A 16,399-nucleotide genomic window follows, 5' to 3' on the forward strand; every position below is an offset into this window, starting at 1 on the left:
CAAGAGCCACGTAGTGCAAAAATGAAAAGGATGCAACTTTGCCTCTTTGATATTTTGTAAAAGCAGCACATGTAGATATGCTAAGTTATATATTTCAAGAAAAAACATATTTTAACTTTTTCCCCCACCACCTAATTTTCCAGAAATTACAGTTTAATTTTGTTTTGTTTCTAAAAAATATTACAAATATTTACAAAATAACTTTTTTTTCTTTAATAATAATTTCCCCTCATATTACAAGTTTATTCTCATAAAATTGCGACTTTTTTTCCTTTTTTTTTTTTTTTTACTTGATATTTTAACCTCATTCTCGTAAAATTACATTTTTCCTATTTCAACTTTGTTCTTGTCAATTTTCCTTCTTGTAAAAAAATAGTTCCTTTTTTTTTTTGGAACTTTATTCGCATGATATAATTTTTCCCCAACCTAATTTTTAAAAATTACAGATTTTTTTTGTTTGTTACAACTTAAAAAATATATTTTTTCGTTAACAATTCATCTCCATGCTTCTAAAATGACTTTAAAATGACCTTTTTGACTTTCATTCTCATAAAATTACACCTGGGTTTTGTTTCCGTTCTGCTGGCACATGTTCTTCTCGTAACTATGAATTCATTGCCACAATATTGTGACGTTGTTTCGTTGTTTTGTTCGTTTCTCATCATATTACGACTTGAGAAAAAAAAGGTTGTCTTTAATATGTAAACTTTGTGACTAAAATGACATCTTTCCTCCTTAGTCTCATAAAATTAAGACTTTTTCCTCATGAGATTACAATTTCTTTCTTTATATTGCAAATTTACTGTAGATTTTTCCTGTTCTTTTACTTGGCTTGTTAAATTATATTTTTACAATGTGACGGAAACGGCCTCGAGGGCTGCACTTTGTTAGTTTTTAGTTCACAAAATAAGGAAATATGTTAAATGATGACGTCAACATCAGTGCAGTTCCACACAGTAAACTACAACTACATTCTGTGTGTGTGTGTGCGCACATACGGTGCTGTACTGAAGGAGGGCAAGTCGTTGTAAATGACAAGTCAATATTTGAAAATGCTTACCCTTGTTTCCACGTTGGTCTCCTTGCCGGACATGTGGCGCATGGCTCTTGTACGAGTTCAATTCCAAAAAACATCGCATGGACAGAAATCCCATCAGCAATCCAGCGGCGAAGAGGACACGAGGCATTGTGTGTCACCTGTCAAACGTCCTTGACAAGCTCAGCCTCCGGGACGGACAGTGCTGACATCACAATCACCTTTGAAGCTTCTGACCGTATCAGAAGACACACTGACAGACTGATCTCTCACCTGCTTCGTCACGCAGGTGCTTCCACTCAGTCCAACAAATCCTGTCAGGAGGCGGAGCTTCAAGCTGGTTGGCAACAGCAGTTAACTCAGAAAAGACATTTCAAGTCAAACAATGGTGGCTGTACTGTACAAGGGAGGACTGGGACCGAAATTGGGCCCTGGACTTCTTGGTGCTGACCAGCCCACTACGACCCGCGCACAGATACTGTGTCAACTCACCTCATTAATGTACATCACACACTAGCAAGCCCGTAATAACACCACTATAAGGAACAATCACCCTTGATATTCAGGAGCCTTGAATAAGTCAGAGTGAAATCATTCATGGGTGGGCTCACTGAGATGCTGAGGTATACTAGGCCTGTGGGCGTGAAAAGGAGGGGAATACAGTCATCCCTTGCCACTTTGCGCTTCAAATTTTGCGGCTTCACGTTATCACGTTTTGTCAGAAATATACGAATTCATAATTCAGCGCCGTTTTGTGGTTGAATGCGGTGTATTATTGCTCATAAATATGCGTATTTCAGTCAATTTGACAGATTTTTTTGCCTAAATCAATCATTTTCGAGCATAAAAATGGCAAAAATGCAAATATAAGGCATTCAGAAGACGCATTCAAAGACGTTGTGATGATGTGTAGTATTCTACACTGGTCACTAGGAGTCAGTAATGTTACCGTAATGTTTGGTGAGACCAAAGATCAGGAAGTAATCATGGTAAAACACAGAACCAGAGAGTAAAAAACACGAAAGTACAACAAGAAAATGCAATAACGTCAATAAAATACTACAATTATTCCATTTTATTACGTAGAATTGTTTAAACAGTACAAAATAATAAAGCAACTACTTGGCTTTCAAAAAAGTCCAGATGCAAGTGCAACATCGAATAATACTTAAATGTAAATCGATTTTATACCAATAACTCTATTTGACTAATTATTCAGACCAATAATAGTTTTTGTAATTTTGACAGAGGCATATAGAGACATTTGAATACAGGTTTCCTGTGCTGTTCTTCCACTGCAACAGGGGGCGACACATTACAAGACTTGGCCCGTCGTCTACCGGCCAGGAAATACACCGCAGAACAAAACCGTTTCACTTCCGGGACAAGCAGCAAGGACGTTATCTCAATAACTCCAATACTACCTTTCGCTCCCGACAAGTAGCAGTGTTATGTCAGTAGTATTTATTGTGTAAGTTAAGAATGAGTAGCCACGTGTCTAAAGTGTGTTCGTTGTACAAAAGGATTCTTGTCCTGCACCGCCTGATGCCGATACATTTAAGAGCGCTGGGCGACCAGTACGTGAAAGAAGAGTTCAGAAGACACAAGACTGCTTCGCCACAACAAGCACAAAATTTCATGACAGAGTGGCAGGTAAAGACCTACTTCATTAGACGATTGCACTCTATTTCGACTGTGTATTTGCTCTTATTAGGACATTGTGATTATTATCTTGATATGTTTGCATTCCTGTCCCCACATTTACTGTAAGGTTAAGATTACTTAGTATGTATGTGTGTGTGGCGTATTTTTTGAAGTGATAGTCTATGTTTATACATAGTGCAGTCTATGTACTACACTGCCAGTAGCGTGACAGTATTTGTCATGCTGTGCTGCAAGAGGCTGAGTTTGTGGCCACTGTGCGCTGTCAGGACTTTGCCACAAGATGGCGGAAAAGCTCCAACAAACGGTGCGTTTGGAAGCTGGTATTGTGGTCTCTGGGTTGGGACTCCCCCGCCCCGACCCCCCAATCGACAATGTACCCTGCTCCAGCTTTAGTATATGTGCATGGCTCAGATCAAGGGTACCCTTTGCTGTCTTCAACTTCACTTGAGTAGTATTCGAAATTGTTCTAACAATGTGTACTATCCCTATCACTCTGACGTTTATAGAGTGAGGAAGCTTACCGAACCATAAATTAAGCCTGTTCGTGTTTTGATTTTGCGCGAGCACCCGCTACGTTGTAAAAAAGTGTCTATATTTGGACATTGAAATGTTACATGGAAAGCATGTCTACTTTTGTTGTGAAATTGACAATATTTTCTCTGATTAATACTTAGAATTAAATTAAATGTGTTTTATTCAAATATTCTCAGTGTAAAAAAAAAAAACAACTGTCGTGTAATCATTAGTGAAAAGTACATAACCTCCGTGTCCGCCTGCCGATGAAAATTTTGAAGAACATAATTCCATGGAAAAACAAACCCCATGATGATTACAATGGTATATATTCATGGAATAATTACTCAACTCTGCAACTAAAGTGATTTTTTGTGTATCAAAGAGCAAAATAAGATTATTTGAACAAAAGTCTAACACACCCAAAATTTGTGTCCGGCCCGTAATGTACGTACACTTCGAGCTCACAGCGTAAATTGCGTATTGCTAGTAAATATTGAATTAGAAAATAAAAAGTGCCTTCTTGGGCCAAACAAAACTTGTGTCCGTCCGCCGGTTATTCGCCAAATACGCGTTCAGCAGGGGAATGTTTCGTCGTGTCAGCGTAATGTACATTCAGTCACGACCTCGGAGAAGCAGCATCATTCAATTCGACGAGCAATCGGCGGTTTAACAACCATTGTCAAGACTAAGGTAAGATTTTTTCATTTTTGTACATACTGGAGAAGATCTTTATGCACTTTGAAATGATTTTTTTCGTTGGGTGAGTTAAAAATTTTGTGTTTATCGAGCAGTGTAACTCGTTTTGACAGCCAGTTGTTTTTACCTCTCGTAGGTCGCCGTTTGTGTCCTGTGCACGAAGCGGCGAAAAAAACACCCAAAGTGGGCAAAATTATTCATCATTACTAGTCGGATTTTACTTACTTTTATCCGTTATATTATATGTCGTTGACATTTATCCGAACCAAATAAATTCTAGCGTGTTCGTTGATAAATTGGTCCGTATTTAACCAGGAAGCGATCGGCGTGTCCCTCGTGGGAGGTCAAAGATTGCCTTATAATTTTAGGTCTTTACCGTGATAATTCAAGAACCACTCACTTGGTGCATTCCACTGAATCCTGGCTCATGTTGCCACAGTGCTGCAACGATTAGCTTATATTGTGGAGTTGATAGGTCAAAGTTGATGTCATGACAGTCTTAAGAGCGGCTGATGGGATTTGTAGTGTTTGTAGTGATACAACAATGGCATGGTAAGGACTGAAGGTCAATTTTTCTTTGCCATATTTTCAGAGCTTTAACTCAAGATCTAGATTTGTCACTTGTTTTTATTTACTTTATGATACTCTCTCAAATATAAGTTACTTTTCTAACAAAAGTCAAATCTATGCAGGGATAACAGCATAAAGTGCACACCGAGTTATGAGCATTACAATTAAGAAAGTGAACTTCGGAGGGTTGCTATGGGAAATGGAAGATGTCTGGAGCTCTGGTATGTTGGGTGTGTGTTTTGCAATGTTTGAAGTTTGTGTTTATAACATTACCAAGGTCTATCCACCAGTTTGAAATTTTACCCAAAATGTAACACTTGGGTCCCGTTGATCTGAGCCATGAACATATCAGAATCCCCCTCCAATAAAGATTCAAGATTCAAGAGAGTTTTATTGTCATGTGCATAGTACAACAGCAGTTATACTATGCAGTGAAAATCTTATTCTGTTCATTCTCCCAAGAAAAGAAAGAAAACACAAGAAAGAATAAGAACACGAAACATAAACATATATACCAATAAATTAAGCAACAACAACAGAAAAGACATTAATACAAATAAATATACAAATAAATAAATAAAGTGCTATGAGTGTGTGTGTGTGTTGTGTGAGGCGTGTGTGAGTGCTTTGTTGAGAAGCCTGATGGCCTGTGGGTAAAAGCTGTTTGCCAGCCTTGTGGTCCTGGACTTCAAACTCCTGTAGCGTCTGCCTGACGGTAGGAGTGTGAATAATGAGTGTTGTGGATGTGTGCTGTCCTTGATGAGGTTGTGTGTTCTGCGTAGGACTCTAGATTTATAAATGTCTTGCAGTGAGGGGAGGGCTGCCCCAACAATGTTCTGTGAGGTCTTGATCACCCGCTGGAGTGCCTTCCTATCACGTGTTGTACAGTTACCGTACCAAACAGTGATGGAGGCGCTGAGGACACTTTCGATGGTGCATCTGTAGAAGCAACTCAGGATTGTGGTGGACATGCCAAATTTCCTCAGTCTTCTCAGGAAGTACAGTCTCCTTTGGGACTTCTTCATAATTTGTTGGGTGTTGTGAGACCAGGTGAGGTCCTCGCTGATGTGTGTGCCAAGGAACTTGAAGGTTTTCACCCTCTCCACCTCAGTCTCATCAATAAACAGGGGTCTATGCGGCTCCTTTTCCCTTGTTCTTGGGTCGATGATCATCTCTTTAGTCTTATCTGTATTGAGAAGGAGATTGTTATCACGACACCAAGCTATGAGGTCCGCCACCTCTCTTCTGTATGATGTTTCAACACCACCAGTGATCAGGCCGATGACTGTAGTGTCATCCGCAAATTTAATAATGCTGGTGTTGTTCTGGGAGGCCACGCAATCGTAGGTGAAGAGCGTGTAGAGGAGTGGACTCAGCACACACCCCTGTGGGGTCCCAGTGCTCACAATTCTTGAGCTGGATGTGCGATTGTGGACTCTGACTGACTGGGGCCTGCCTGTTAGAAAGTTAAACACCCAGTTACAGAGGGAGGGAGACAGGCCAAGTGTGAGGAGCTTATTTGTGAGTTTGTGGGGGCAGACTTTATTAAAAGCAGAGCTATAGTCTATAAATAGCATTCTGACGTATGAGTCCTGGGCCTGTAGGTGAGAAAGGGCTGTGTGGATGGCAGTGTTGACTGCATCATCCGTGGACCGGTTCTGGCGATATCCAAACTGTAGAGGGTCCACAGTTGCCGGGATGCTCTTTTTGATGTGGGTCATGACTATTCTTTCAAAGCACTTCATAACAATAGGAGTGAGTGCTATAGGGCGATAGTCATTCAAGCAGGTCACGTTGCTCTTCTTCTTCTGATATCGAACCAGTAACACTATCAGCCATATTTTATTCAACTTTCAAGGATTTGCCCAGATACTCAGTTGTTTTTCATCTGTCCTTTTCCATCATATTGTGTCTTTCCCACATTAGTTGAATGAAATAAATGTGTAGATACACCATCTGGCATGTGAGATCAGCATCTACCAACATTGTGTGAATGAGTGAAAGAGGCTGTAATGTGCAAGCACAGAGAAGGCATAAAATAAATGCGCCTATAAAGGCAAACGAGAATTTATTCTGCCTTCCTTAGCTACCATTGGTCAACGCAATAGCGTGTGGCGTTTAGCGTTTCCCCACGATTAACAGCTTTTGGTTGTGGGGGTCATGAGTGGCTGACAAACACGGACACAGATGTGCACACATGCATTGAAATGCAATAGAAAGACTCCAAAATAAGCAGAAGCGTGTCATTTCATGAATGCGACTGCTCCTCCACATGTGATACAGAGAACAGTAAGGCGCTATGATTTCCACATTAACGGAATCGCAGACAGAATTGCGGAATTGGCCAATAAAAATGGAATCTACTGTTAAACATGGCATCTCTTGGAAATTGGCATTATGTGAATGAAATGCTGTTATCATGAATACAAGCAACATTTGTTTGGGGAATATTTTCCCGGCGGACCGCTTAATCGCGGAATCTCATCACAAACAAATAACCCCCTCTCCCGTACTAAACATGTTGATACGGCGACCTGAATTACGGCAAAAGTTGGCGATAAAACTTTGAAACTCCTCTCTTAAGCCTAGTGCACAACCAGACCAACCAGTTTTTTTTTCTTCATGGAAAAACATAGTGGTGGTGACCATGAAGGAATAAGATCCCAACACGCATGAAGCACGTACGAAATATCTGAACGTGTGTTGGCCACACTAATTACGTATGCGGGGTGCATGTGTCGTGCACAACACACATAGGAGTCCGCAAGTGCGACGTACGAAAAATTTGACATTTTGCCCAAACCTGACACCCACACAGCGTACGAAAGACACACGAAGCGCATACGTTTGTCTTGCAACCTGAAAAAACCCGTAGAGTTTGTTTGACATGACAAGGAACCTCAGCGGCCGGTCTGTGGCCAGTCTACAACTCGGAAATGAGCACGTCCCACGCCGTAGGAGCCCAACTGGTTGTGACCTAGACTTTACGGAGCATCAATGGAAGCTAGGTGTGTTAGCTTAGTTTAGCAGAGCATGCTGGTCTGGCTGTGTGTGTGCAGGGGTCAGGTTTTATCAGTGTGTTTACACCGTGTGGTCGTTTTTGTTGTCTTATGTGTGTTTTATGATGACGTTGACGTCGTGCAAGTTCTGAGTGAAATAAGGACAAGAGGCACGTTTATACTTGCACCCAGCTTGTCTTAATCGTAAACAAACATTCTCAACACACACAATGCACTTCCAGCCTTCATAATAAGAGCGTTTTTCGCCACATCCTGTCTAATTTTGCCAATAAAATAAGGGTGTCAAAAAAAAAAAAAATCTTACATTGCAGTGGGAATTACATTGGTGAGTACGTTTTCCGTAGCCACAAGCACGGGCGTTACAATTTGTTGAGGATTTTGTGTGTGCAGAGGCTGACATCCTGTTAGAAAAGTTAGCCAAGCTACATCCACTTGTGAAATGCTGGGCAAAATTGGCCAATGATGTATTGCATCAATGAATCAATGGGCCCTAGAACGGATCATAAATTGTAAACATGAGCTTGTAGAGACAGAAATGACATGCTTACATGTAAATAAGTTAAGTCCATTTAGTCTGTTAAATAAAAACTAGACGTGTTTTATGTAAAAGGGATTCTTAAATGCTGTGCTGCTATGATGTGACACTATATAGAAAATAAAATGAAATGAACGTGACCTTGTTGGGTGTGCAGAGATTGCCTAATGTAATGGTAGGGGAAGCACTGGTGTTGGTGTAGCTGTGAACGTTAAGGTTTTGAGAAATAGAAATCCATATTTGTATTTATGTACTTGTGTGTGCGTGTGTGTCCATGTTGACACCTCATTCCATTCCAAATAGAACTCCGTAAACAGGTTTTATGTCATCATGGGGAAAGCCTGATTTCCAATTCAATTAGAGACTGCCGATGGATGGAAAATCACCCGGTAGTAAATTGAAGTAGATTGCAGCTGGAATCCCGAGAGGTGTGTTTGTCATTGCAATAGGTATGCAACAACAACAAGGGAGGTTGGCGTCAAATTAGTATGCCTATGATGATAACAAATGTTGCCGGATGATATACTGTCCATCAAATTATCAGCGTTATCAGGATATTATTGTCAGCATTATTTTTTAGACTAAATTTACCACAGATGTAAGGATAATATATCATGATAATGCAAGTACACCCTTTCACATGCAATAAAGTTTTATTTCTCATGGGTATTTTAACCCCTGGAATTGGAATGTTGAGAATTTTTAAATACAGTCGTCCCTCACCACTTCACGGTTCCCATTTCGCGGCTTCACTGCATCAGATTTTCAAAAATATATTAATAAATCGTGCTGTTTTATGGTTAAATATGGCCTATTAGTCTTAAAAAATTTTCAAGCAAAAAAAAATTTAAATGGTAAAAAAAATTTTAAATGAAGTTAAATACAAACATAAGGCGTTCAAAATAGGCATTGAAAGACATTGATGAAATGTAGTATTGCACACTGGTCACTAGGTGTCAGTAATGTTACGCTAATGTTGGGTGAGACGCACAAGCGCCAGACTTGATTGCCAGAACTACAGGCTTTTATTGTGGGTAAAAAATATCTCACAACAGGCACAATAATCCCTCATAAAATTCCCTAAAAAAAAAAAAATCAAGACAACACAATCGGATCTAATACTTTCTCTGAATCAAATTCAAATTCATTTATCACTTTGATGTAATGTTATTTTTCTGGATTTGTTTCTGGAATATACTGTCTCTCTGTTGCAATAAGTGTATCATAAAATTTCTGGATCATTCATGTTCGTACACCCTGGTTTTCATATGATTATTGTCAAAGTGTGTCTTGGTTTTTGGACACTGTTTGGTAGGGATGAGCCGGGTACTCGTTTTTGAAGATCAGTGACCGTTACGGATAATGCATTTTTGCCGAGTACGGGCATGAAACGAGTACAGCTCGTTATTATCCGTAATCATGATGAAGGAAAATCTTCATTGGGTAAATACTTATGTATCATTGTCTATTGAGACAGAAGGACGCCAGAACCAGAACCACTCTTCATGCTCTGTGATTGGCCAGTCACATACAGTGACCGCCCCTCTCACTCTTTCACACACAGACACAATACAGACAGTGACTCTCTGCGTGGTTTGCTCGTCTCTATTTCTGTTTGTATGATATTTAAAGTTAGTTTGTAGACTTGTTTCATTACATACTTTACGTGGTGCATTTGACAAGACTGTGTCGAGTCGCATTGGTCACTGCCTCGACTCCAGACGGGTTTTTTTTTTTTTTAGGTTTTCCTCAGCTCAGCTCGTATCTAAAGTTACTTGGTAAACTTGTTTTGTTACGTACGCGGTGCATTTGACAAGACAGAGCTGTAAACGGCCACTGCCTGTTGTTGTTCCTTCTGCTTGCTTCTAATTTGGCTGGTGATGTAAAGTCAGTTGGAAAACTTTGCTCGTAGTACTGAACGCGGTGATTTGGAGAAAAATACAGTGAACGAGGCTGACAGATTATTTCCCTCTTTGCCATCACTGGATGTTTGCCTGAATCACCAACACATCATTAAAAAAATAATTGAATAATAAAGTCTTACAGGTCACTTACCCGCATACATAGTATACATATAGCTGAACAAGAAACAATATAGCAACTTCTGATTTATCCATGTCAATTTCAGACTTCAAATAATGTACTGCTTTAAGTATCACCCGTTTTTTAATTAAACCACGCCCACTTCTGGTTTATGCCCCGCCCACCCCAGTACAGTTTCCAATACAGATCATTTAGATGGGTGAACAGATACAGATACAGGTGTACTCGCTCATCCCTACTGTCTAGGTTATCGTACAACCAAACAGCGAACCGACGAGTCTGTTTGCCCACGTATCATTCAAATAAAAAAATCAAACGCCCAAACCAAGTATCTACGTGTTGGTGACTCGGTCTGTGAGAAGAATGGTTCATGGTTATTTTCAAATTGAATTGAAGATTGCTGTAGTGTGACAAAATGTATTCATTTCAGCTGTAAAGATCAGCCTTGGGCAAGATGTTTGTCCTTGGTAAAATGCTTAACATAATCACATTACGTGCTGGACGGAGCTTCACAAATACATTATATGACTTGTTTGTGCCAACGGTGAGAGCATTCTTATAAGCCAGAAAGCTCTCTGAATGGCACACGGGGACATTGACTGTGTGCTCGTTCTGACAGTCATGTATTATCATTTGTGAATAATTCTACAGTGACTGCTGTTGTCACAGAAGAATATACTATCGTGTAAAAATGAAACACTGACGCATTGGTTCATTTATTCCACCTTCGACTGCAGAGTATTTCGGCAATATTCAGTATCGCTCACGCTAATGAAATGCTGTACTAAATGTACTGTATCTCTACAAGTTCCAAGTTTCCCCATCTACAAGGGCTATATCATCATATTTGGGACAGTAGCAATATTTAGAACATCTTTGCCCTCCAGTCAATCATCAGCAAAGTTGCCCTGTAACAAAATTTGCAAAAAAGTTGCAACTAGATTGGACAGCATCTGTGGCAACTTCCAATATAATACTGCGTTCTGCTGTGTTACCCAGCCCTACTATTGAACATGAGGGCACGTTTACCAGTTGTAATGGCATAAAGAGCAAATGAAATGTACTTTAAGTGTGTTTTCACACCAGCACCATTTGGTCTCTCTTAATGAAACTCTGTGATAAAATTATTCAAGTCCGTTTTAGTCAACTTGTTTTTGCTGCATCTTGTGTTGCAGTGGTGTTTGTGCCAGAATACAACCAGGGGAAAAATGAAAAGGCATTTATGTAATACACTGGAACCTTGGTTAGGGCCATTAATACGTTCCAGAAGGTCTGACTCCAACTGAAACGGACATTAACCATAAGAAATAACGTCAAACCAATTAATCCGTTCCAGAAAGCCAAAAATGTGAACACAAAACGTGTTTTTGTTGTTTCACAATTATAGTTTAACATGCATAAAACAATTCAAAATGCATATAAATGATGAACGAAAGGGATTAATGGACATTTCAGATTACTTTTACCTTCATTGAAGATGCGACTGTCCCCAAAGACACAGTGTGGCAGCGAGATCAACACCTTCTTCAACGCTACCTTCTGTTTTGACATGAGTTATTTATTGTGTTTCTCATCTCACTCATCCAAAATGGAGCCAAAGAAAGTTGCAAGTGTCATCATTTTGAGAAAGAATCTGAGAAACACTACTGAATTCAAGAAATAACTCATGACAAATTGACTATAGGATGGTTCAATTTGGAGGAGTCTGATTCAATCTCGCAGTTAAATCATCTGAAAATGTCATGTGATGAAGATTGTACCATTCTGACTTACATGGGGAGTGCCCACGATTGCTGCTGAGCAAACATTTTTGTAAAGAATGTCTTGGTTTTTGAAAATAAGAGAAAATAATAAACATGCTCGGGTCAGTTCGTCAAGTCAACCTCGGTCTGTTAAGTAACTTATTTTGATACAAAAACAGCCTAATTTGTCCTAAAGAACTGAAAATAGCGTGTTTAACAGAAGACTTGTACTTACCACACATTAATAAAATCACCCACTTCAAGTGGCTCAATCCAGAGGTGACATCGAAAATGTGTTGAAAATGTTAAAGATGTCTCTTATACGCCAATTTCATTCTATGTCCTGACAATGTATTTTAAGGCAAGATATTAGGCTAACAGTTTTGACAAGTTGTTTCAGGCTATGTTGTTCCTATTCTATGTGCACTTTGCTGATATGTGCCGACAGCGACCGTGTTCCGGGGGTTTGTTTGTCTTGCTTTCAGTGTTAAATAAATAATTAAGGTACTGTTGTTGTACACCATGTTTATTTGTTTGTGAGTGTTGTAGCCTTTTTCTTTGAGGTGGGAAAAGTCGCAAATGAGATCTGTTCATTTATCAAGATCGCCATTAGCTCAGCTCTTAAAAGTTTTTAAAAAACATTTGAATATTAGTCGACTATGGGAAAAAAATTAACAAATCAGATTTGACTATGAAAAGCTTCAAGAGTCAAAGAGTCAAAGACAGCACTAGACAAAACAGGAAAGGGGGTGATGAAGAGGAAGGTGTTGAACTCTCTGCCACATTGTGTCTTTGGGAACAGTGACATCTTTAATAAGGCTAAAAGTAACAAATGTTAATTCATCCTTTTCACTCGTCATTTTTATATGCTTTTAGAATTGTTTTATACATATAAAACTATAAAAATGTGTTGTTTTTTTTTAAGAGTCAACCGCTAGACAGGCAACATAACAGACTTCCAGTTCTGGTTGCCATTTGGATATTAGCAAGCCAAGCATGCTAACAGGACATTTTGTGATAAAAAAACACATTACGAACACAGTTGGACTCATGCAGTGTCTTAATAACGACAACGCGGCATATTTTACGCAAACCGGAAATGTACACAAATCGAGGCAAAATTGTTAACCGATGAACACATTAACCAGGGCGGACAATCACAAGAAAAGGCAAAACCGAAGGATGAACTGGTCATTTGCTCTGAAAGCAACAAATTCACCCATTCAGGGAGGCCATTGAGATCTGGAACGGAATGCGGACGGAAACGCAGAATTGGCCAATACAAACGGAATCTGCTGTTAAATGCGTAATCTCACGGAAATTGACATAATGTGAATGTCATTGTGAGGAGAACGAACATTTGAGTGGGGAAGTATTTCCCCACTCACTCGTGGCGGAATCTCATCACAAACACGAACCTTCCCCCTCCCGAACTAAACATGTCAAAACAGCAGCCTAAAACACCAGCCCAAGTTGCCGAAGAAACTTGGAAATTTCTCTCTTACAGAGTGTGAATGGAAGCTAGCTGGGTTAGCTTAGTCTATACAGTGGGGAAAATAAATATTTGATCCGCTGCTGCTTTTTTAAGTTGCCATTTCAGCCATAAGAAACAGAGAAACATCCCTGAAGCAGACTGTTCGTGCCTCCATGTTTGACAGTAGAGTTGCTGTTGTTGGACTTATGTCCACCATTTTTTTGCCTCCAAACACGTCTGGTTCTCTCGGTGCATGCAAAGAGCTCCATGACGGGTCTGCACATGTGTCTTCTTGACCAGGAGGACTGCATGAACTCAATCCTCTACAATCAATACATTATTGCCGTACGAATACTTCTCATGCTGACTGTGCTCCCAACTCCTTTGGCATCATCAACCAGCTTCTCCCGTGTCATTCTGGGCTGCTCTCTCACCTTTCTAATAATCATGCATGGAGCTCGTAGTCTATTACGGTCTTGTACAGGTCTGCAGTCTTGAGGTCAGCTGTTTGGTCTTTCCCATGGTTTCAATGGAAGACAGTGTTTGTGTGACAGGTGTCTTTTATGCACATAATGAGTTGAGATCGGGAGTACTTTTTTTAAGGGACAAGACTCATTATGTGTGTGTCATGGGCACGTAAACGCTCTTTGTGGGTCAAAATTCTTACTAGTTGGTAGAGGATCAAATACTTATTTCACTCACCCACTTTTCCCGGAATTCAACATTCTCCGACTGAAGAATTCCTATTGAATTGAATGGAATTCTCCACATTTATCAACTGTTTCAAACCATTCCAACACCAAAACATTCAGCTCGTTCAGAGCATCTATTTTCAACATTCCAAAAATGCCCCGGTTTTCTGGTTATTCTTGAAATTGTCCATTCAAGAATTCCCATTGAAATGAGTGGCATTTTTCCACATTTCTTAAGCCTATATTTTCAGCGTCAAAACTTCTCCAACTCCACAAAATTCGGACTTTTCCCGTAATTCCACATTTAATTTGCATGCATTTCAGTTCATCTTCAGCATTCACACACTTTCTTCAGAATGCTACAACACGTTTTCAGTCTATATTGGGTAACACCAGTGTAAAGGTAACTACAGGTATGTTATTTCATGTCTAGAGGGCTCTAATAATGTTAAAAAAACATATTTAGAAGGTAGTAAACAGGTTTTCTATGCTCTTACTATGAAAATATTCCATTTCTAAATAAGGAATCCTACTTTGTGGTTGTGTCTGGAACCAATTAAACGTGGTAAACGAGGGATCACTGTACTCGTATTTTCTTATTGATAGTTGTTATTCGTGTGATACTTTTTCTTTTGCATCTGTGCATACATTTTGATGTTATGCAAGACTGTACGACATGGTAAAGCGTGTTTTGCATGTCACTTTCAGAACTACAAGGAGATCCTGCAGTCGCAGATCCTGGAATCATCTGGGGACAAACAGAGCTCAGCGAAGTTTGGGATCCACATGGCAGAGGAGAAACTAACTGACTTCCAAGATGAACAGATAGGCCAACTGTACGAGCTCCTGCTTGAATCCACCAAACCTAATAAGCAATTTCACATCCAGGAGGACAACAAATGAACAAGCATTCATTGTGTACCAGCCAGGGCAATGCTCCATGCACTGCACAGCCCTGCATTACAATAAAAAACGTAGGAGCTAAGAGGGATCCAAAGTGCCTTCGCCTTAATCAGCGGCTCTCAATTACTTTCTGGCAACCCCTCCAGAAAGGGTGGATGGATGAAGAAATGATGAACTTTTGGCTTACAAAGTGCTACACGAAGCATCCTGATTGCTTCTCTAAAACACGCAAAGCCCTGCTTGTGATGGACAGTATGCGAGCCCACATAATGCCACACCTAAAAGATCAACTAGAAGCTTGCAACTTCCTATCTGTCATCATCCCTGCAGGCTTAACTGAAGTACTAGCATATTTTTCAGTTTATGTTGAAAATTTACACCAATATTTTCCCTTGGTTAGCTTACAATATGTTCCACGTCTTGTTATTACTTTGCAAGAGTGAGTCCAACTGTGTTCGTAACATATTTTTACCACATTTTTACCGTCCTTGTTAGCATGGAAACTGGAACCGGAAGTCATTGTCCCCCAGCACCATCCACTACCTCTGATGTCATCAACGGTTGACTCTGTAGTTCTTTGCTAACTAACACAGTTGCACCACAAGTCTGTTTTTCTTATTGATCACAGCTGCAAAATAACCCAAAAGAACGTTGCAAGTGCCAACATTTTGGTAAAGAAGGTGAACGCTATTGAATTCAAGAAATAACTCCCGGCAAAACAGCAAGGTGGTGTCCGTGTGGCTCTCGCTGCGTCATCGTCACCTGTCTTTTCCAAATGTCACGTCTGCAATGAAGGTAAACGTGACCTTAAATGTTCATATATCCCTTTCAGTCATCATTTATTTGCATTTCCAATTGTTTTCTACACGTAAAACAAGTTATAAAATTATAAAAATGTGTTTTGTGTTAACATTTTTACCTTTATGGTACGGATTAATTGGATTCATATTATTTCTTATTGAAAGTTTGATTTGGTTAGAGTATGTTTGGGTTTGTGACCAGTCCAGGATGTACCCTGCCTCTCTCCCTAAGCCAGCTGGGATAGGCTCCGGCATACCTCCGAGGCCCAAGTGAGGATAAGCAGCATAAAAGATAGATGGATGTTTCAGTTTGAGTCGGACCTTCTAAATCACAATAATAACGTGAACCAAGGCTTCACTGTATTTTCTTCTTCATTATGCATTTTTTGACTGTTATGACTTATACTGCGGAGCCACTTATCGTCCAGAAAATACGGTAAATGCAGTTTGTTTATGTTGAATGTCGGAGAGAAATTATTTATCTTATTTAAGTCATACTTGACATGCTTCAGTTCTGTTTGTCCACTTTTGCAGTGCTTCAAAGTAAAGTCTCTGAAATGGAACTCAGCTGGAGTCTTTCTTGAGAATATTAATGGATTGGATTGATATAGCGCTTTTCTAGACACCCAAAGCAGCCATGAATCATCCCCTCCACAAACTGGTGGTGGTAACCACACCTGTATCCACAGCTGCCTTGGGGTAGACTA

General features: G+C 39.8%; 1 protein-coding gene across 1 annotated transcript; it reads left to right on the plus strand.

Annotated features, from left to right (window-relative positions):
• The first annotated feature begins 2,419 nt into the window (after window positions 1–2,419).
• Window positions 2,420–16,399, plus strand: sdhaf3 (succinate dehydrogenase complex assembly factor 3). The gene is made up of 2 exons (XM_054763989.1): window positions 2,420–2,689; window positions 14,698–16,399. Exons 1-2 carry the CDS (start codon window positions 2,519–2,521, stop codon window positions 14,890–14,892), a joined length of 366 nt encoding a protein of 121 aa, XP_054619964.1. The 5' UTR covers window positions 2,420–2,518; the 3' UTR covers window positions 14,893–16,399.

Source organism: Dunckerocampus dactyliophorus, chromosome 20 (genome assembly GCF_027744805.1).
Source record: "Dunckerocampus dactyliophorus isolate RoL2022-P2 chromosome 20, RoL_Ddac_1.1, whole genome shotgun sequence".
Taxonomy (NCBI): domain Eukaryota; kingdom Metazoa; phylum Chordata; class Actinopteri; order Syngnathiformes; family Syngnathidae; genus Dunckerocampus; species Dunckerocampus dactyliophorus.